This window comes from Coregonus clupeaformis, chromosome 19 (assembly GCF_020615455.1).
Source record: "Coregonus clupeaformis isolate EN_2021a chromosome 19, ASM2061545v1, whole genome shotgun sequence".
NCBI classification, from domain to species: domain Eukaryota; kingdom Metazoa; phylum Chordata; class Actinopteri; order Salmoniformes; family Salmonidae; genus Coregonus; species Coregonus clupeaformis.
The window spans coordinates 4,360,824-4,381,424 of NC_059210.1; the positions used below are offsets into that span (position 1 = coordinate 4,360,824).

The window sequence follows — 20,601 nt, forward strand, 5'->3', positions numbered from 1 at the left end:
ATTTCCTCTCAATCTTAAATAGACATGCCCCATTCAAAAAATACAGAACTAAGAACAGATATAGCCCCTGGTTCTCCTCAGACTTGACTGCCCTTGACCAGCACAAAAACATCCTGTGGCGTACTGCATTAGCATCAAATAGCCCCCCGTGATATGCAACTTTTCAGGGAAGTTAGGAACCAATATACACAAGCAGTTAGGAAAGCAAAAGCTAACTTTTTCAAACAGAAATTTGCATCCTGTAGCACTAACTCCAAAAGTTTTGGGACACTGTAAAGTCCATGGAAAATAAGAGCACTTCCTCCCAGCTGCCCACTGCACTGAGGCTAGGAAACACTATCACCACCCGATAAATCTACAATAATTGAGAATTTCAACAAGCATTTTGCCTACGGCTGGCCATGCTTTCCACCTGGCTACCACTACCCCGGCCACCAGCTCTGCACCCTCCGCTGCAACTTGCCCATGCCCCCCCGCTTCTCCTTCACACAAATCCAGACAGCTGATGTTCTAAAAGAGCTGCAAAATCTGGACCCCCTACAAATCATCTGGACTAGACAATCTGGACCCTTTCTTTCTAAAACTAGCCGCCGAAATTGTCGCAACCCCTATTACTAGCCTGTTCAACCTCTCTCTTTCGTAACGTCTGAGATCCCCAGAGATTGGAAAGCTGCGCGGTCATCCCCCTCTTCAAAGGGGGTGACACTCTAGATCCAAACTGTTACAGACCATATCCATCCTGCCCTGCCTTTCAAAGTTTTTGAAAGCCAAGTCAACAAACAGATCACCAACCATTTCGAATCCCACTGTTACCTTCTCTGCTATGCAATCCGGTTTCGAGCTGGTCCGACTAGAATCACTACTCTAGCGGGTCTGACCTAAATCGTGAACACTACAGAAATATCTAGGTGTCTGGTTAGACTGTAAACTCTCCTTCCCAGACTCACATTAAGAATCTCCAATCCAAAGTTAAATCTAGAATCGGTTTCCCTATTTCGCAACAAAGCCTCCTTCACTCATGCTGCCAAACATGCCCTTGTAAAACTGACTATCCTACCGATCCTTGACTTCCGCGATGTCATTTACAAAATAGCCTCCAACACTCTACTCAGCAAATTGGATGTTGTCTATCACAGTGCCATCCGTTTTGTCTCCAAAGCCCCATATAATACCCACCACTGTGACCTGTACGCTCTTGTTGGCTGGTCCTCACTACATATTCGTCGCCAAACCCACTGGCTCCAGGCCATCTATAAATCACTGCTAGGCAAATCCCGCCTTATCTTAGCTCATTGGTCACCATAGCAACACCCACCCGTAGTCTGCGCTCCAGCGGTATATCTCACTGGTCATCCCCCTTGTTTTTTTTTTTCCGGTAAAGCCAAAACCTTCATTAGGGAAAAAAATAAATAACAAGCAATGACAAACCATGATGACCCTAAATCCCTTTTATTTCTCTACTTTTTGATCAATCTTCCCTTCATTCCATTTTGAAATAATATTATAATTATTTTTAGTTTATCCATTACCTCAAAACTATAAATTATTTTTATTTTACGGTTGTTTTTGCTCTTTTGGCTGTGAAATGAGAACTGTCACTGGTTCTTTTATAATGGATAAATAAGAATAAAAAAAAAAAAATCATAGGAGTCTACAGCCAGAGACATGCATTATTCAGGACTAACTTTCTCTATGATTATTGTAATTGACTGAACGGAATACCTTCCAGGCGACGATGTGCCATGTGGGCTGCTGCAGCAGGGTGCCGTGGGCAGCGATGGTGGAGAACATGGTCTGACCAGCGCTCTTCCTCACGGCAGGCCGGGGATCCACACACAGCTGGCCCAGCTTGGCGTACAGACACAGCCACAGGCAGTCGAAGGGAGGGGCCGGGTGGAAGGGCCTGTTCAGGGGCTCACCCTTCTCATGGGCCTGCTTCTGCAACGCTGCCTCCTCCCTCTCTAGCTCCTGGGTGATGGCCTCGCCCCTCTGGAAGAAGTAGTCTGAGATGTTCCACTTTTGGGGAAAACAGGAAGAGAGAGAGGTTGATTAAATCACTAGTACAGACTGTCACTTTCAAAGATCATGTTGAAATACTAGAAAGGTAACGATTTGGGGGGACGCAACAGCAATTATAAGCTTTGTATAACCGCAGCACCAATATGAACTAGAATGAAGTAAAAACTCAATACAATATAGAATATAAAACAATATGCAATACGCTGCAGTTGTACCAGGAGTCCTATGGAGGTGAGGCTGATGTTGAGCTCCTGGTTCTGGAGGCCGAAGCTGCCGGCTACATCCACCACGATCTGGAGGCACGTGCAAGGCATGGTGGGGAGGAAGTCAGTCACCACCAACTGCAGGCACTGGAAGGCTGTTCGGATCAACGACTCTCTAGGCGACAGGGGATAGACAGACACTTGTCAGACTCCTACACAAACACAGAGAGACTAGCCAACTACTAGACAACAGAGGAAATACAGCATGTTAAGCTGAAATAGGTTTTAAAAAGGGTTTAATCTCAGCTTTAAAATATCAAGGAGCTTTTCCCTCTGCTTCATCCATCCCCCTGTCACTCCCCCTCTCCCTCCTCTCTCTCACCCCTGGTCGTTGCGGATGGCCCCTATGACCCCCAGCACTAAGGGCCAGCCGGGCCCCAGACTGTCCCCCTGGCTCTGGAGGATCTGCAGCACGCTCTCAAGCTGCTTCTGACGGATGTCTGCATGGAGCACGTTGGACAGCTCCTTCAAAGGGTTCAACAGCAGGAGCTGCAGCCTCTGTGTGTGTGTGTGTGTGTGTGTGTGTGTGTGTGTGTGTGTGTGTGTGTGTGTGTGTGTGTGTGTGTGTGTGTGTGTGGTGTGAGTGAGTGAGTGAGTGAGTGAGTGAGTGAGTGAGTGAGTGAGTGAGTGAGAGTGAGAGTGAGAGAGAGAGAAGGGAGTGGTTATAATACATTAACAACGCAAGCATACAAACCACTGCCTTAAGATATATAATGTCAACTATGTGTTGGTGGGTTGGCATGGAGAAGCTGGCTAATAGCAAGTCATCTTATCACCTTCCATTGCATTGTAACAGTCATCCGACTTCTAGATAGAATAGGTTACAGTAGTCCCTGTATTTGGGTTACTATGTGACTGGGTGAAGATGAGAGAGATGGGGTAGTAGTAGTACCTGGTTCTGTGCTAAAGGGGGATTGTGCTTGTAGGCCAGGCCAGCTTTGATGAGGGCGGTAACAGCCTCAGCCCCCCACTCTCTCATCCTGGCGTTGTGATGCTGGCAGACCTGCAGCAGATAACATCATAGGGTAGGGTACACACACACACAGGAGCACGGAGAGAGAGAGAGAGAGAGAGAGAGATCAGACACATCACACAGTACACACACACAGGCATTGCAGAGGGAGGGGGGGAAAGAGAGCGTGGGGAGGGGGGAGAAAGCGGGAGAGAGGAAGGGATGGGAGAGAGAAGAGAGAGAAAGAAAGAGAGCGATATTGATAGAGAGAGAGCAAGGGATCTGAGTCAGGGGCTGTTCAAACAGTATGTCCACCTGTTTTTCACAGCAGGTTAAAACAGAGACTGTATGCCTGTGATTTTCTGTTCGCCCAACATTGAAATTAAGGTAATTCCATTTGACAGACACATAACCATGAAAGCTCTGGTAAAATCAGCTAGCTTTCGTTGCTTTGCATTGCTGCACATTTCACTATTCCCCTGAGCTGTTAGCTACACCAACAGTGAGTGAGATGCCATATTGGCATCATCCTTTACAGCCCACAAGTGTCTGTGTTGTCTACTTGTTGGCCAACGTGAAACAAGTGTGTGACTTGCCTAGAAAGGCTGGCATATCATGAGAGCTGATAAGGTAAGATGCATTAAATGTGCAGGTATCTGTATAGTATGCATACAAATAAACACAAGAGTTCCAAAAATGCAACTCATGTGTGCGAGGACATTTTGATCAAACATAACAGCGAAGCAAACATAAATCTGTTGCAAGCTGCACACTCTCAGCTCCAACACCTTGATGCCAGGCGGAGACAGACAGAATGAAAGAGAAAGAGAGAGAAAGCAAATGATTGGGAGGAGAAGTTTCCGAGCTTACCTTCTGCAAAACAGACATGGGTTGCAAAAGAGAGGGAGATAGAGAAAAGACAACTTAAAGAGAACCGTTTGTTTCAGACAAACACACACCCATACACACAGAACCGATACAGTCAAATATATTGGCACCCTTGCACTTCACAATGGAGTGCAATATTATTATTATTTTTTAAATTTATTTCACCTTTATTTAATCAGGTAAGCCAGGTGAGAACAAGTTCTCATTTACAACACAATGAAGCAGAATGCTCTGTTTTCTCTTTTCAAAACTGGTTGAATCGCTATTTTTACCCTGCAACTTACCACAGGTGAGGTAAATTACACATAAACGAGAATCACTTATCTCCAACGAAATTAATTCACATTTATTTTTATTTTATTTGACCAGGAAAAGCCCATTGAGACCCAGAGTCTCTTTTTCAAGGGAGACCTGGCCAAGAAGGCAGCAACAATCAATACATTACAGAATTAAAACATACAACAACATGATCCACTCCTCTGTAACAGAGTCTCCCATCAAAATGTTAAATTCATCCAGTGGCACAGTAAATCATTTAGTCCAGGCCTTTTTTGACTTTGAAAAATCGCATTTGCAGTTTATATATTTTTCTTCTTATTTGTGCAGTTGAAAATCAAACAAATACACATGTGAACACAAAGTGTTTTCAATTTTAACTTATTTTTTGAAGAAACAGGGAATCGTGTAAGGGTGGCAATATATTTGACCGCATTTGTAAAGCTATATCACTATGACTAAATAGCATTAGAAATGGGAGAGTCCCTACCATGATATGAGAGGGCTTGAAAAGTATGTACCAAAGGACATACAGCTACATGCTACAGCATATCCAAAAAACCCACTTCACTAACCTGGCCCCAGATCCGTTTGTGCTCTTTTACTAGCAGCAACTCCATTGCTGCCATTGTCAAGGCATGACAATTCCAGAAGGAGTTGGCAAGAGAACAGAAACAGACTTGCACACAGTCTACCACTTTACTACCCTCTTCTTCCATTACAAGGTCTAAAGTAGACTATAATGTTGACTATAAGACATACCTCCAGCAGATGTCCAGTGAGGGGCCTCCACAGGATCTCTATACGGTCCATGTTGACCAGGCCAGTCTCCAGCAGCTTGGCCACCGCAAACAGAGACGGCTCCTTGACACAGGACGAGAACAGAACATAGGAGTGATTCGTTTGGAGGATATAGGTATTAAGCAATAAGGCCCGAGGAGGTATGGTATATGGCCAAAAAAGTATTTAGTCAGCCACAAATTGTGCAAGTTCTCCCACTTAAAAAAGATGAAAGAGGCCTGTAATTTTCATCATAGGTACACGTCAACTATGACAGACAAAATGAGGGGAAAAAATCCAGAAAATCACATTGTAGGATTTTTTATGAATTTATTTGCAAATTATGGTGGAAAATAAGTATTTGGTCACCTACAAACAAGCAAGATTTCTGGCTCTCACAGACCTGTAACTTCTTCTTTAAGAGGCTCCTCTGTCCTCCACTCGTTACCTGTATTAATGGCACCTGTTTGAACTTGTTATCAGTATAAAAGACACCTGTCCACAACCTCAAACAGTCACACTCCAAACTCCACTATGGCCAAGACCAAAGAGCTGTCAAAGGACACCAGAAACAAAATTGTAGACCTGCACCAGGCTGGGAAGACTGAATCTGCAATAGGTAAGCAGCTTGGTTTGAAGAAATCAACTGTGGGAGCAATTATTAGGAAATGGAAGACATACAAGACTACTGATAATCTCCCTCGATCTGGGGCTCCACGCAAGATCTCACCCCGTGGGGTCAAAATGATCACAAGAACGGTGAGCAAAAATCCCAGAACCACACGGGGGGACCTAGTGAATGACCTGCAGAGAGCTGGGACCAAAGTAACAAAGCCTACCATCAGTAACGCACTACGCCACCAGGGACTCAAATCCTGCAGTGCCAGACGTGTCCCCCTGCTTAAGCCAGTACATGTCCAGGCCCGTCTGAAGTTTGCTAGAGTGCATTTGGATGATCCAGAAGAGGATTGGGAGAATGTCATATGGTCAGATGAAACCAAAATAGAACTTTTTGGTAAAAACTCAACTCGTCGTGTTTGGAGGACAAACAATGCTGAGTTGCATCCAAAGAACACCATACCTACTGTGAAGCATGGGGGTGGAAACATCATGCTTTGGGGCTGTTTTTCTGCAAAGGGACCAGGACGACTGATCCGTGTAAAGGAAAGAATGAATGGGGCCATGTATCGTGAGATTTTGAGTGAAAACCTCCTTCCATCAGCAAGGGCATTGAAGATGAAACGTGGCTGGGTCTTTCAGCATGACAATGATTCCAAACACACCGCCCGGGCAACGAAGGAGTGGCTTCGTAAGAAGCATTTCAAGGTCCTTGAGTGGCCAAGCTAGTCTCCAGATCTCAACCCCATAGAAAATCTTTGGAGGGAGTTGAAAGTCCGTGTTGCCCAGCGACAGCCCCAAAACATCACTGCTCTAGAGGAGATCTGCATGGAGGAATGGGCCAAAATACCAGCAACAGTGTGTGAAAACCTTGTGAAGACTTACAGAAAACGTTTGACCTGTGTCATTGCCAACAAAGGGTATATAACAAAGTATTGAGAAACTTTTGTTATTGACTAAATACTTATTTTCCACCATCATTTGCAAATAAATTCATTAAAAATCCTACAATGTGATTTTCTGGAGTTTCTTTTCTCATTTTGTCTGTCATAGTTGACGTGTACCCATGATGAAAATTACAGGCCTCTCTCATCTTTTTAAGTGGGAGAACTTGCACAATTGGTGGCTGACTAAATACTTTTTTCCCCCACTGTACCATGGCTAATGGCTGTTCTTACGCACGACGCAATGTGGAGTGCCTGGATACATTTAAATTTTAGTCATTTAGCAGACCCTCTTATCTAGAGCAACTTAGAGTTTGTGTATTCATCTTAAGATGGCTAGGTGGGACAACCTCATATCACATTCATAGTAAGTAAAATCCTCAGTGAAGTAGCTATCAGCAAAGTCAGCGGGGGGGTGGGGGGGTGCAAGGGGGGTTTGTGGGATTATTTAAGATACTCTTTGAAGAGGAGATAGGCTTTCAGATGTTTTCGGGAAGATGGGCAGGGACTCTGCTGTCCTAGCTTCAGGTGGAAGCTGGTTCCACCATTGGGGTGCCAGGACAGAGAAGAGCTTGGACTGGGCTGAGCGGGACTGTCCTTCTGTAGGGGTGGGAGGGCCAAGAGACCAGAGGTGGCGTGTAGGGTTTGGACATAGCCTCCGTAGACAAGTACCATGGTCTTGTAGTGGATGCGAGCTTCGACTGGAAGCGAGTGGAGTGTGTGGAGGAGTGAGGTGACATGGGAGAACTTTGGAAGCTTGAACACCAGGTGTTGCGTTCTGGATAAACTGCAGGGGTTTGATTGCACAAGCAGGGAGCCCAGCCAACAGCGAGTTGCAGTAGCCAGACGGGAGATGACAAGTGCCTGGGTTAGAACCTGCACCGCTTCCTGTGTGAGGTAAGGTTGCACTCTACGGATGTTATAGAGGATAGATACAGCATGGAGCATGGATACAGCCCTTAGCCGTGGTATATTGGCCATATATCACAAACCCCTGAGGTGCCTTACTGCTATTATAAACTGGTTACCAACGTAATTAGAGCAGTACAAATAAATGTTTTGTCATACCCGTGGTATATGAGTCTGATATACCACGGCTGTCAGCCAATCAGCAATCAGGGCTCGAACCACCCAGTTTATAATGTCTGGGGGTTTGTGGTATATGGCCAATATACCACGGCTAAGGGCTATAACCAGGCACTCCCCGTTGCATCATGCATAAGAACAGCCCTTAGCCGTGGTATATTGGCCGTATACCACATCCCCTCGTGCATTGTTGCTTAAACATACCACAGCTTCCAGCCAATCAAAATCCAGGACCCAAACTACCCGGTTTCTAATACACATTAAGTAACACAAGGCTCATACAGAAGATAGAGAGGTCATACGTTGTCGCTCTGGTTACATCTACAATAATGAAGTGCATGTGTAGCTCAGTTGGTAGAGTATGGCATTTGCAACGGCAGGGTTGTGGGTTCGATTCCCACGGGGGCCAGTATGAAACATTTATGCACTCACTAACTGTAAGTCGCTCTGGATAAGAGCGTCTGCTAAATGACTAAAATGTAAAAATGTAAATGTATGTGTAGTAATTACCTTGTTAGTCCCATAGGCCATCTCCATAGCCTCCAGAGAGAGGGAGCACAGTGCGTTGATCAGGTGATGCAGTGACACATCATCTAGGTACTGGGAGCTCTCAAAGAGTCTCGACAGGATGTTGGAGATGAAAGGCAGGTCCGTCATCACAGCCGTGGTCAGCACCTGTAACACACAGACAACATGGGGGAGTCAGATAGCTGAAAGGTGAAGCTGGTGGGCTGTGGTTCATCTGTACGATCCAGCAGAGCAATGTAAACCTTAGGTTGACGTTTGGTGTGTTTAGCTTTAAAGGCTGAAGAGGAGTAGCGAATAGCCAATGAAACCCTATGGGAGTTGTTGCTAATTGATGCAGAGAATTAAACTCATTACAGTGTGACTGCGTAAGGCAGGGAGATAGAATCTTACCGTGCTGGGCCCCTCTACTGCACGACCAGGCTTCAGAGCACCTCCAACCCCAGGCTTCAGGCCTAGGATCCACACCAGGTGCTGAGGGAGGAGAGGGAAGGGAGAGATAGATGGAGAACAGGAAGGGCAGAGAAGGTGGTGAGAAAAGTCAGAGAGAGAGAGAGTGATTCACTTAGACCACTTCTACTATATAATACAAATGTTTTAATTGAAATATTTAGCCTTGTCAATAGACGAAAAAGACAGGAAATCCCAGTTTGGCTATAATATGCTGTAGAGCTGTGCCAGTGCGTGTGTGTGTGGTGGGTACAGTATGGTGGTACTGTACCTGCAGCGTGGCCAGCACCAGCTGCCAAGAGGTGCCCAGCACTGCCCCGTGGCAGTGGGCCAGGTTCAACAGGGTCCGCATACACTGGATATTCTTAGCTGTCAGCTGAGAGAGAGAGAGAGAGAGAGAGAGAGAGAGAGCGAGAGAGAGTGTTATATCACACTACTGTCTCTACTGTATATGTGAACATCTAACGTGCCCTCTAGTTGTGTTGTTGTAGTAATGTTGTGTAGAGGTCCCTTACCACCACAGTGCCTTGGGGCTGTACAGTGAGAGGCTGTCCCACAGCCACCACCTGCTGATGAGACTCACTGGAGGGACTGATGATCTGCACACTCTGGCCCTGGATAGAGTAGGCTGAGGAGAACAGGAAAACACACACACATTTAATTAGAGTCCTCAACGAAAGCAATGATCACAAGGTCCAAATCATTTGGAGGTCAATCAATATATTTACTCCTTAGTCGACATTAGTCTTTTTTTTTATCCTCACAATGTAGCTCAGAAAGACACCCCTGATAATAACAATGACAGTAATTTCCATTCATATACTCAGGGGCGCAACTTTCACTGGGGATGGGGGGGGGGGGACATCTGAAATTGCATTTTTGTCCCCCCCCAGTTTTATCATTGGAATGTGACAAACCAAGACAACGGTGTGCTTTAGGACCATGCGGATGCCTCCGAACGGTCGGGTAGGCTGTTTGGAGTGTTTATCCAACTGGATTTTAAAAAACATTAATATAAAAAAAAATGTCCCCCTCACTTTTTAAACCAAAGTTGCGCCCCTGCATATACTAGACTGAGTGACAGAGACAAGCCAGCTACATGCAAGAGACTTGATTAATTAACTCCTAAGGCAAAAACCCATCCTGCTGAAGCCAATTTGCAAGCTTTATCTCTCACAGCAAATATGCAAATAGTGTGTGTGTGAGAGAGAGAGCATGTTTGTGACTGTACATACCCCCCTGACACATTAATCTTGGTGATACTAATTAGAGGGAACAGGGAAACAGTTGAGGCACAGCCAGGATTAATGACATACAGTGGGGAGAACAAGTATTTGATACACTGCAGATTTTGCAGGTTTTCCTACTTACAAAGCATGTAGAGGTCTGTAATTTTTATCATAGGTACACTTCAACTGTGAGAGACGGAATCTAAAACAAAAATCCAGAAAATTACATTGTATGATTTTTAAGTAATTAATTTGCATTTTATTGCATGACATAAGTATTTGATCACCTACCAACCAGTAAGAATTCCGTCTCTCACAGACCTGTTAGTTTTTCTTAAAGAAGCCCTCCTGTTCTCCACTCATTACCTGTATTAACTGTACCTGTTTGAACTCGTTACCTGTATAAAAGACACCTGTCCACACACTCAATCAAACAGACTCCAACCTCTCCACAATGGCCAAGACCAGAGCGCTGTGTAAGGACATCAGGGTTAAAATTGTAGACCTGCACAAGGCTGGGATGGGCTACAGGACAATAGGCAAGCAGCTTGGTGAGAAGGCAACAACTGTTGGCGCAATTATTAGAAAATGGAAGAAGTTCAAGATGACGGTCAATCACCCTCGGTCTCACCTCGTGGGGCATCAATGATCATGAGGAAGGTGAGGGATCAGCCCAGAACTACACGGCAGGACCTGGTCAATCACCTGAAGAGAGCTGGGACCACAGTCTCAAAGGAAACCATTAGTAACACACTACGCCGTCATGGATTAAAATCCTGCAGCGCACGCAAGGTCCCCCTGCTCAAGCCAGCGCATGTCCAGGCCCGTCTGAAGTTTGCCAATGACCATCTGGATGATCCAGAGGAGGAATGGGAGAAGGTAATGTGGTCTGATGAGACAAAAATAGAGCTTTTTGGTCTAAACTCCACTCGCCGTGTTTGGAGGAAGAAGAAGGATGAGTACAACACCAAGAACACCATCCCAACAGTGAAGCATGGAGGTGGAAAAATCATTATTTGGGGATGCTTTTCTGCAAAGGGGACAGGACGACTGCACCGTATTGAGGGGAGGATGGAAGGGGCCATGTATCGCGAGATCTTGGCCAACAACCTCCTTCCCTCAGTAAGAGCATTGAAGATGGGTCGTGGCTGGGTCTTCCAGCATGACAACGACCTGAAACACACAGCCAGGGCAACTAAGGAGTGGCTCTGTAAGAAGCATCTCAAGGTCCTGGAGTGGCCTAGCCAGTCTCCAGACCTGAACCCAATAGAAAATCTTTGGAGGGAGCTGAAAGTCCGTACTGCCCAGCGACAGCCCCGAAACCTGAAGGATCTGGAGAAGGTCTGTATGGAGGAGTGGGCCAAAATCCCTGCTGCAGTGTGTGCAAACCTGGTCAAGACCTACAGGAAACGTATGATCTCTGTAATTGCAAACAAAGGTTTCTGTACCAAATATTAAGTTCTGCTTTTCTGATGTATCAAATACTTATGTCATGCAATAAAATGCAAATGAATTACTTAAAAATCATACAATGTGATTTTCTGGATTTTTGTTTTAGATTCTGTCTCTCACAGTTGAAGTGTACCTATGATAAAAATTACAGACCTCTACATGCTTTGTAAGTAGGAAAACCTGCAAAATCAGCAGTGTATCAAATACTTGTTCTCCCCACTGTATGTGGAGTATCACAGTTGTTAGTATGGAGATCACGCATAGTCAGGGCTCGAGAGCAGGGTTCTCCAACTGGCGGCCCCCGGGTGGTTTTATTTGACACGCCAAGTTTTCTGAGCAGAAAACTTTATTTATATTTATATATATATATATATATATATATATATATATATATATATATATATATATATATATATATATATATATATATATATAGGGGAATTTTAATTGTTGGACATAAAAGTGTAAAAACAAAAGGAAATCAGCTACAAGTTATTTTAATTTTGGAAATCTGTTCCCAAGTATTGCCATGCATAATAGAGAGACATGATTGTATACAAATGTAAATACGTTTTGAAATTATGTTTTAGTCTAATATTGTATCTGTTTGAGATTCTTGCGGTCAATTTGACATCTACGAATTATGTTCTGGCCCCCCGACCACCCGCTCAAGAAAAAAATAAAAAATGTCCCGTGGCTGAATCTAGTTGATGATCCCTGCTCTAGACCTTCACACTCTCACACATATACACTACCGATCAAAAGTTTTAGAACACTTACTCATTCCAGGGTTTTTCTTTATTTTGACTATTTTCTACATTGTAGAATAATAGTGAAGACATCAAAACTATGAAATAACACATATGGAATCATGTAGTAACCAAAAAAGTGTTAAACAAATCAAAATATATTTTATATTTGAGATTCTTCAAATAGCCACACTTTGCCTTTATGACAGCTTTGCACATTCTTGGCATTCTCTCAACCAGCTTCATGAGGTAGTCACCTGGAATGCATTTCAATTAACAGGTGTGCCTTCTTAAAAGTTAATTTGTGGAATTTCTTTCCTTCTTAATGCGTTTTAGCAAATCAGTTGTGTTGTGACAAGTTGGGGGGAGGGGGGTATACAGAAGATATCCCTATTTGGTAAAAGACCAAGTCCATATTATGGCAAGAACAGCTCAAATAAGCAAACAGAAACGACAGACCATCATTACTTTAAGACATGAAGGTCAGTCAATACAGAACATTTCAAGAACTTTGAACGTTTCTTCAAGTGCAGTCGCAAAAACCATCAAGCGCTATGATGAAACTGGCTCTCATGAGGACCGCCACAGGAATGGAAGACCCAGTTTTACCTCTGCTGCAGAGGACATGTTCATTAGAGTTACCAGCCTCAGAAATTGCAGCCCAAATAAATGCGTCACAGAGTTCAAGTAACAGACATCTCAACATCAACTGTTTAGAGGAGACTGTGTGAATCAGGCCTTCATGGTCGAATTGCTGCAAAGAAACCACTACTAAAGGACACCAATTAGAAGAAGAGAATTGCTTGGGCCAAGAAACACGAGCAATGGACATTTGAACGGTGGAAATTTGTCCTTTGGTCTGGAGTCCAAATTGGAGATGGTGTGGGTGAATGGATGATCTCTGCATGTGTTTTCCCCCCCGTAAAGCATGGAGGAGGTGTTATGGTGTGGGGGTGCTTTGCTGGTGACACTGTCTGTGATTTCTTTAGAATTCAAGGCACACTTAACCAGCATGGCTACCACAGCAAACTGCAGCGATACGCCATCCCGTCTGGTTTGGGATTAGTGGGACTATCATTTGTTTTTCAACAGGACAATGACCCAACACACCTCCAGGCTATGTAAGGGCTATTTGACCAAGAAGGAGGGTGATGAAGTGCTGCATCAGATGGCCTGGTCTCCACAATCCCCCGACCTCAACCAAATTGAGATGGTTTGGGATGAGTCAGACCGCAGAGTGAAGGAAAAGCAGACAACAAGTGCTCAGCATATGTGGGAACTCCTTCAAGACTGTTGGAAAAGCATTCCAGGTGAAGTTGGTTGAGAGAATGCCAAGAGTGTGCAAAGCTGTCAACAAGGCAAAGGGTGGCTATTTTAACAATATAAAATATATATGGTTTGTTTCTAACGCTTTTTTGGTTACTACATGATTCCATATGTGTTATTTCATAGTTTTGATGTCTTCACTATTATTCTACAATGTAGAAAATAGTCAAAATAAAGAAAAACCCTGGAATGAGTAGGTGTTCTAAATCGTTTGACAGGTAGTATACACACAGAGAGACTTGGGGTGAAAAGCTAATTAAGTGTACACATAAACTACTAACTACTGGCTTATCAAGTTCCTCAGAAGCACGTAGGTTTATTATACCAGAGCTGATACCCTACTATATGTAACAAAGCCATGAGTGAAGACAGCTATGAACACACACAAACACCCTCTCTCACACACCCACAGGGTACTGACCCTTGTTGTTGAGGTTGGCTGCATTACTGCTGAGGACTGTCAGGGCATAGTGTGGGGGCAATGAGGCCTTGCAGATGGCTGTGATGAAGGCGTCGCGGGGCGTGACCAGGCCCAGACGACCACACAGAGACGCCATGGTCAGCTCCGCCTTTAGGATGCTCTCTGTCGCCGTCTCATCAGTACTGGAGGGGGACGAGACACACAGAGGGTTATGGGTTTGTAACAAACACTGAGGAATGCTTAACTGCCGCAACGTTTTGACTTGTGAAAAAAAGTCTCAGAAGACCATTTCATCGGCGGACACGTTACACAACAACCTATGGTCCACGACCATAGTTGCTGGGCGCAGTAGTTTCAAGAACTTCGGTTGCTCCTGAACTTAACACTGACCTTGAGTTTCACCCGTCACACTTTCAAGTTACTTTGAGGGGATACTATACTGAACAAAAATATAAACGCAAAATGTAAAGTGTTGGTCCCATGTTTCATGAGCTGAAATACAAGATCCCAGAAATGTTCCATACGCACAAAAAGCTTATTTCTCTCAAATTGTAGACACATTTGTTTACATCCCTGTTAGTGAGCATTTCTACTTTCCCAAGATAATCCATCCACCTGACAGGTGTGGCATATCAAGAAGCTGATTAAACAGCATGATATTTACACAGGTACACCTTGTGCTGGGGACAATAAAAGGCCACTAAAATGTGCAGTATTGTCACACAACACAATGCCACAGAAGTCTCAAGTTTTGAGGGAGCGCCCAATTGGCATGCTGACTGAAGGAATGTCCACCAGAGCTGTTGCCAGAGAATTTAATGTTAATTTATCTACCATAAGCTGCCTCCAATGTCGTTTTAGAGAATTTGGCAGTACGGCCAACCGGTCTCACAACCGCAGACCACGTGTAACCACAACAGCCCAGGACCTCCACATCTGGCTTCTTCACCTGCAGGATCGTCTGAGACCAGTCACCCGGATAGCTGACGAAACTGAATTTGCACAACCAAAAAATGTCTGCACAAACTGTCAGAAACCGCATCAGGGAAGTTCATGTGCGTGCTTGTTGTACTCATCAGGGTCTTAACCTGACTGCAGTTTGGCGTCGTAACTGACTTCAGTGGGAAAATGATCACTTTCGATGGCCACTGGCACGCTGGAGAAGTGTGCTCTTCATGGATGAATCCCGGTTTCAACTGTACCGGGCAGATGGCAGACAGCATGTATGGCATCGTATGGGTGAGCGGTTTGCTGATGTCAACTTTGTGAACAGAGTGCCCCATGGTGGCGGTGGGGTTATGGTATGGGCAGGCATAAGCTACTGACAACGAACACAATTGCATTTTATCTATGGCAATTTTAATATACAGAGCTACCGTGACGAGATCCTGAGGTCCATTGTTGTGCCATTCATCCGCCGCCATCACCTCATGTTTCAGCATGATAATGCACAGCCCCATGTCGCAAGGATCTGTACACAATTCCTGGAAGCTGAAAATGTCCCAGTTCTTCCACGTCCTGCATACTCACCAGACATGCCATCCATTGAGCATGTTTGGGATGATCTGGATTGACGTGTACGACAGCGTGTTCCAGTTCCCGCCAAAATCCAGCAACTTCGCACAGCCATTTAAGAGGAGTGGAACAATATTCCGCATGCCACAATCAACAACCTGATCAACTCTATGCGAAGGAGATGTGTCGCGCTGCATGAGGCAAAAGGTGGTCACACCAGATACTGACTGGTTTTCTGATCCACACCCCAACCTTTTTCTTTAAGGTATCTGTGACCAACAGATGCATATCTGTATTCCAAGTAATGTGAAATCCATAGATTAGGGCCTAATTTATACGAACTCAGTAAAATCTTTGAGATTGTTGAATGTTGCGTTTATATTGACCTTGAGGTGATCTATAAGAAGTGTTGTTACCTGGCGTCCAATAGGAGTGAGAGGGCAGCCAGTAGACCACACCAACACGCACTGACCATCTCCTCCCAGACCAGATGGGCTCCTGACCGAGAAACAGTAGTTAGCAACAGAGTGGACAAGAAATACACATTTGTACAGATATCTATATTTAAATGCTTCTTTTGAATATATTTATATATCTATATATAAAATCAGAATGCTGCTTTTGAATAGGGATGATAACACATTCATCACTGTAGTAAGCCTACATTCATTAACGCCCTCAGGAACTGTAGGTATTGGATTGGCCACTAGAGGTCAATAAAATTGCAAGCTAGGGTTCGGCTTCTTGTGTTGGCCCAGAGAAGCACCCCGGTCCTAACCCCCAACCCTCCCTCATCCTCCTCCACCTCCCCTCTCTTCACCAGGCTCAGGTTGGGCGTTCTGGTCTGGGTTGGCCTCCCTGCGTACAGCCGCCTCCTCCTCCTCCTTGGCCAGTTCTCTCTCTATCATGGAGGTGATGCCTCGGACCAGGTCCAGCAGGGCACTGAAGGCCACAGACATGGCATAACCCTCTGGGATGGACGGGGGCTCCACCTTGTCCAACATCTCCAGACTGGGGCAGGGAAGGGGAAAGGGAAAGGGAAACGTATGATATGACGCATTGTGTGTGTGTGTGTCTGTCTACCCTACTCAGTTGTAAGAAAAAGTGTGTACGTCCAAAGGAGCTACATGCAAATAAAAACACTCATTCAGCTCCCACTAACAAACACACTCTCACTGGACTGCTGCTTAGACACCTGCAGGATCAGCTTTCCCTGGCAGTGTTCATTACAAACACACAATGAGTTGTGTTAAGACAATGTTGACTGACAACCATCTCTCCTGCATCAACAAACCAGCTAGTTTCATTCTCTAGTCTATCAAAACACCAGCATTGCTCAATCTCCTCATAATTACAGACAACAGATCCTATTCCCTTCCTAACCATGCATAGAGAGCAGAGCTAGGTCAACTAATCCACAGTTAAATTAACTCCTTCCTCCCCTCTAACAGGCACAGTGTGTGTCATGTGGAATCTGCTGTGTTTGTGTTCTCTCTGTTCCTGCCTTTGTCTCGGTCCCCTCACTAAAAGATAGCAGCTAGTTAGAGTAGAATAATGACAATGACAGTATTTACAGGCCAACTGTCCTCCAGGGTGTCTAGGTCTTTGATAATGACCGTAATTCCGTCCCCTGTGGTTTAAAATCAAACCGTTTCTCTCTGGTTTAAATATCTGTCTCAAATAGATTGCGCCCCTGTGTGTGATAATTGGATGGATGATTCAAACCTAGACAGACATAGCTAGATGTCTAGTGTGTGTGTGTGTAGTACTACTCACTAGGTAGCCTTGGCGCTGCCCTGCACACTGACGGTCATGAGGGGGATCCAGGTACCGCGGTATTCGAAGGCAGCCTGAGTGGTCAGACTCCCACCCTGACCTCCTGCTCCTGGACCGCCCTGGGCAGCCGCCTGGGCCCCCGACCCAGACCCACCTAAGGAGGGACAGAGAGATTGAGGAATGGAAGGGGGGAGGGAAGGTAGAAGAGAGAGCAAAATATTACTGTTAGTATTGAGCTGGAACAAAAGCCTTCGCACCCTGCAGACCAGAACCTTCCATACCCTCATGAGTTGCCTAATCCTATCCTAGATATTCATTTTCTTTATTTCCAACTACAGTCTCAAGCTGTAACACAAGTAAAGACAACAGTAGGTCCCTCTCAATGTGCTCAGTGTGGTACTGACCAGCAGGGGCATTGGTGGCAGCAGGGTTGCCTGTGTTGGGGATGATGAAGAGGGACTGGATGAAGGAGCCCAGAGCGTTGACGATGTCCCGGAACACCTTGGTGGAGTGCTGCTTCATGTCATAGGACTGGCAGAAAGATCTGGAGGGGATATAGACAGGGTTGATAGGAAGTTTGGTAAAAAATATATAATATGGAGGAGATTGTTGAGGTTATGTGCGCTGAGGTTTTGCGGTAATGTTAGTGATGTGTGTTTGTGTGTGCTATAAGGTTAGTGTCAGAGGTGTATGGTGAGGTCAGTGATATGTGTGTTGAGGGTGCGTGTGCGCTCCTCCTCTTCACCGTAGCAGGTGTGGCTGTACACACAGCCTGTGGACTGACTCCACGGCCACGGCTCTGAGCCACTGAGGCTTCTCTCCATCCAGGAACTTCACCAGCAGGGACAGGAAGATCTCACACTCTGTCACCTACAACCACAACACAGACAAACACACCTCAATCCTCAGCTCCCCAAGCTAACTACCCACATATGTACACATATGTCGAAAGTTTTAGAACACCTACTCATTCAAGGGTTTTTCTTTATTTTTACTATTTTCTACATTGTAGAATAATAGTGAAGACATCAAAACTATGAAATAACACATACGGAATCATGTAGTAACCAAAAAAGTGTTAAACTAATCAAAATATATTATATAATTGAGATTCTTCAAATAGCCACCCTTCGCCTTGATGACAGCTTTGCACACTCTTGGCATTCTCTCAACCAGCTTCATGAGGTAGTCACCTGGAATGCATTTCAATTAACAGGTGTGCCTTCTTAAAAGTTAATTTGTGGAATTTCTTTCTTAATGCGTTTGAGCCAATCAGTTGTGTTGTGAAAAGGTAGGGGGGTATACAGAAGATAGCCCTATTTGGTAAAAAGACCAAGTCCATATTATGGCAAGAACAGCTCAAATAAGCAAAGAGAAACAACAGTCCTTCGTTATTTTAAGACTTGAAGGTCAGTCAATACGGAAAATGTCAAGAACTTTGAAAGTTTCTTCAAGTGCAGTCGCAAAAACCATCAAGCACTATGATGAAACTGGTTCTTATGAGGACCGCCACAGGAATGGAAGACCCAAATAAATGCTTCACAGAGTTCAAGTAAGAGACACACATCAACATCAACTGTTCAGGTGAGACTGTGTGAATCAGGCCTTCATGGTCAAATTGCTGCAAAGAAACCACTACTAAAGGACACCAATAAGAAGAAGAGACTTGCTTGGGCCAAGAAACACGAGCAATGGACATTAGACCGGTGGAACTTTGTCCTTTGGTCTGGAGTCCAAATTTGAGATTTTTGGTTCCAACCGCCGTGTCTTGTGAGACGCTGTGTGGGTGAACGGATGATCTCTGCATGTGTATTTCCCGCCGTAAAGCATGGAGGAGGTGGTGTTATGGTGTGGGGGTACTTTGCTGGTGACACTGTCTGTGATTGATTTAGAATTCAAGGCACACTTAATCAGCATGGCTACCACAGCATTCTGCAGCAATACGCCATCTGGTTTGGGATTAGTGGGACTATCATTTGTTTTTCAACAGGACAATGACCCAACACACCTCCAGGCTGTGTAAGGGCTACCAAGAAGTAGAGTGATGGAGTGCTGCATCAGATGACCTGGCCTCCACAATCCCCTGACCTCAACCAAATTGAGATGGTTTGGGATGAGTCAGACCGCAGAGTTTTAGGAAAAGCAGCCAACAAGTGCTCAGCATATGTGAGAACTCCTTCAAGACTGTTGGAAAAGCATTCCAAGTGAAGCTGGTTGAGAGAATGCCAAGAGTGTGCAAAGCTGTCATCAAGGCAAAGGATGGCTATTTGAAGAATCTCAAATATAAAATATATTTTGATTTGTTTAACACTTTTTTGGTTACTACATGATTCCATGTGTTATTTCATAGTTTTGATGTCTTCACTATTATTCTACAATGTAAAAAAGAAAGAAAAACCCTTGAATGAGTAGGTGTTCTAAAACCTTTGGCCGGTAGTATATATCTCTACAATAAGAGGACAACAGGATGAATTTCAGTTAACCTCCTGAATTGACTGAATTCAGATGGAATTTACCCAAACTATAGTTCCTGCCTTTTCTCACACCACTAGACTGTAGTTGTGTTTGATGATTTAGACAGTACTAGGTAATAGCTAGCTGTAACTGACTTTCACCAGTGGGCTGTAGAAGTGTTTGATAACCACAGGGACTCACCAGTAGGCTGTAGAAGTGTTTGATGAGCACAGACACCACTCTGAGCAGCCTCATGCAGATGGGGAAGTAGGGTTTCTCTACAGGGGCAGGCGAGGAGGCGCTGCTGCTGCCCTGTCGGAACTTGATGTTGGGGGAGAACAGCTTGATAACCAGCGGACAAACACGCTCCTTCAGCAGGAAGCTGAACTCCTGGTGCTATACAGTGGTCAGATGGCAACAGGTGGGATAAGCAGGAGGTGGGGGTCAGAGTACAAATATAAAAAGACACACACACCTACAGTGAGATGACATATTGTATTCTATTTCAATGCATATAATACTTAATTGTATTTAATTATATTGTACTGTATTGTACTATACTACTGTATCACGTTGTCACTGTCGTACTGGACCCCCCACGCAAGGCGGGAGGGCCCACGAGCTCTGGCTCTTATTCATCTATCTTTTATTTATTTATTTATTTATTGAATTGATCATTTTGACAGTAACCCTCCAAAAAGTCATTAATAAACCTTTTTAATTTCCATATGTACTAGGAAGTGTTCTTCAGGAATGTGACTGAAATGTGACTGAAAAAGTGCCTCAGGCCTTGGAAAAATAAAAAATTTAACTGATTGAAAGTATAAGAGGATCTCAGTGAACAAATGCCGTGGCAAGGCTACGACGGTGCCAGTGCA

At 44.6% G+C, this 20,601-nt stretch overlaps 1 protein-coding gene across 4 annotated transcripts in view; it reads right to left on the bottom strand.

Moving 5' to 3' along the window:
* LOC121531719 (protein MON2 homolog) overlaps positions 1–20,601 on the bottom strand; it is a 51,756-nt gene that overhangs the window by 12,341 nt on the left and 18,814 nt on the right. For 2 of the 4 annotated variants that reach the window (XM_041837121.1, XM_041837119.1), the window contains exons 8-24: positions 19,925–20,119; positions 18,015–18,139; positions 17,674–17,813; positions 17,270–17,423; positions 16,314–16,504; positions 15,910–15,991; positions 13,979–14,160; positions 9,317–9,429; positions 9,073–9,177; positions 8,745–8,825; positions 8,337–8,501; positions 5,161–5,262; positions 4,105–4,107; positions 3,175–3,285; positions 2,605–2,780; positions 2,235–2,397; positions 1,723–2,016 (exon numbers count right to left, since the gene is read on the bottom strand). In XM_041837121.1, the coding sequence (XP_041693055.1) occupies positions 1,723–2,016; positions 2,235–2,397; positions 2,605–2,780; positions 3,175–3,285; positions 4,105–4,107; positions 5,161–5,262; positions 8,337–8,501; positions 8,745–8,825; positions 9,073–9,177; positions 9,317–9,429; positions 13,979–14,160; positions 15,910–15,991; positions 16,314–16,504; positions 17,270–17,423; positions 17,674–17,813; positions 18,015–18,139; positions 19,925–20,119 (2,382 nt within the window). The remainder of the gene's footprint in view (positions 1–1,722; positions 2,017–2,234; positions 2,398–2,604; positions 2,781–3,174; positions 3,286–4,104; positions 4,108–5,160; positions 5,263–8,336; positions 8,502–8,744; positions 8,826–9,072; positions 9,178–9,316; positions 9,430–13,978; positions 14,161–15,909; positions 15,992–16,313; positions 16,505–17,269; positions 17,424–17,673; positions 17,814–18,014; positions 18,140–19,924; positions 20,120–20,601) is intronic. The other 2 variants (XM_041837122.1, XM_041837120.1) reach the window with 1 other exon arrangement.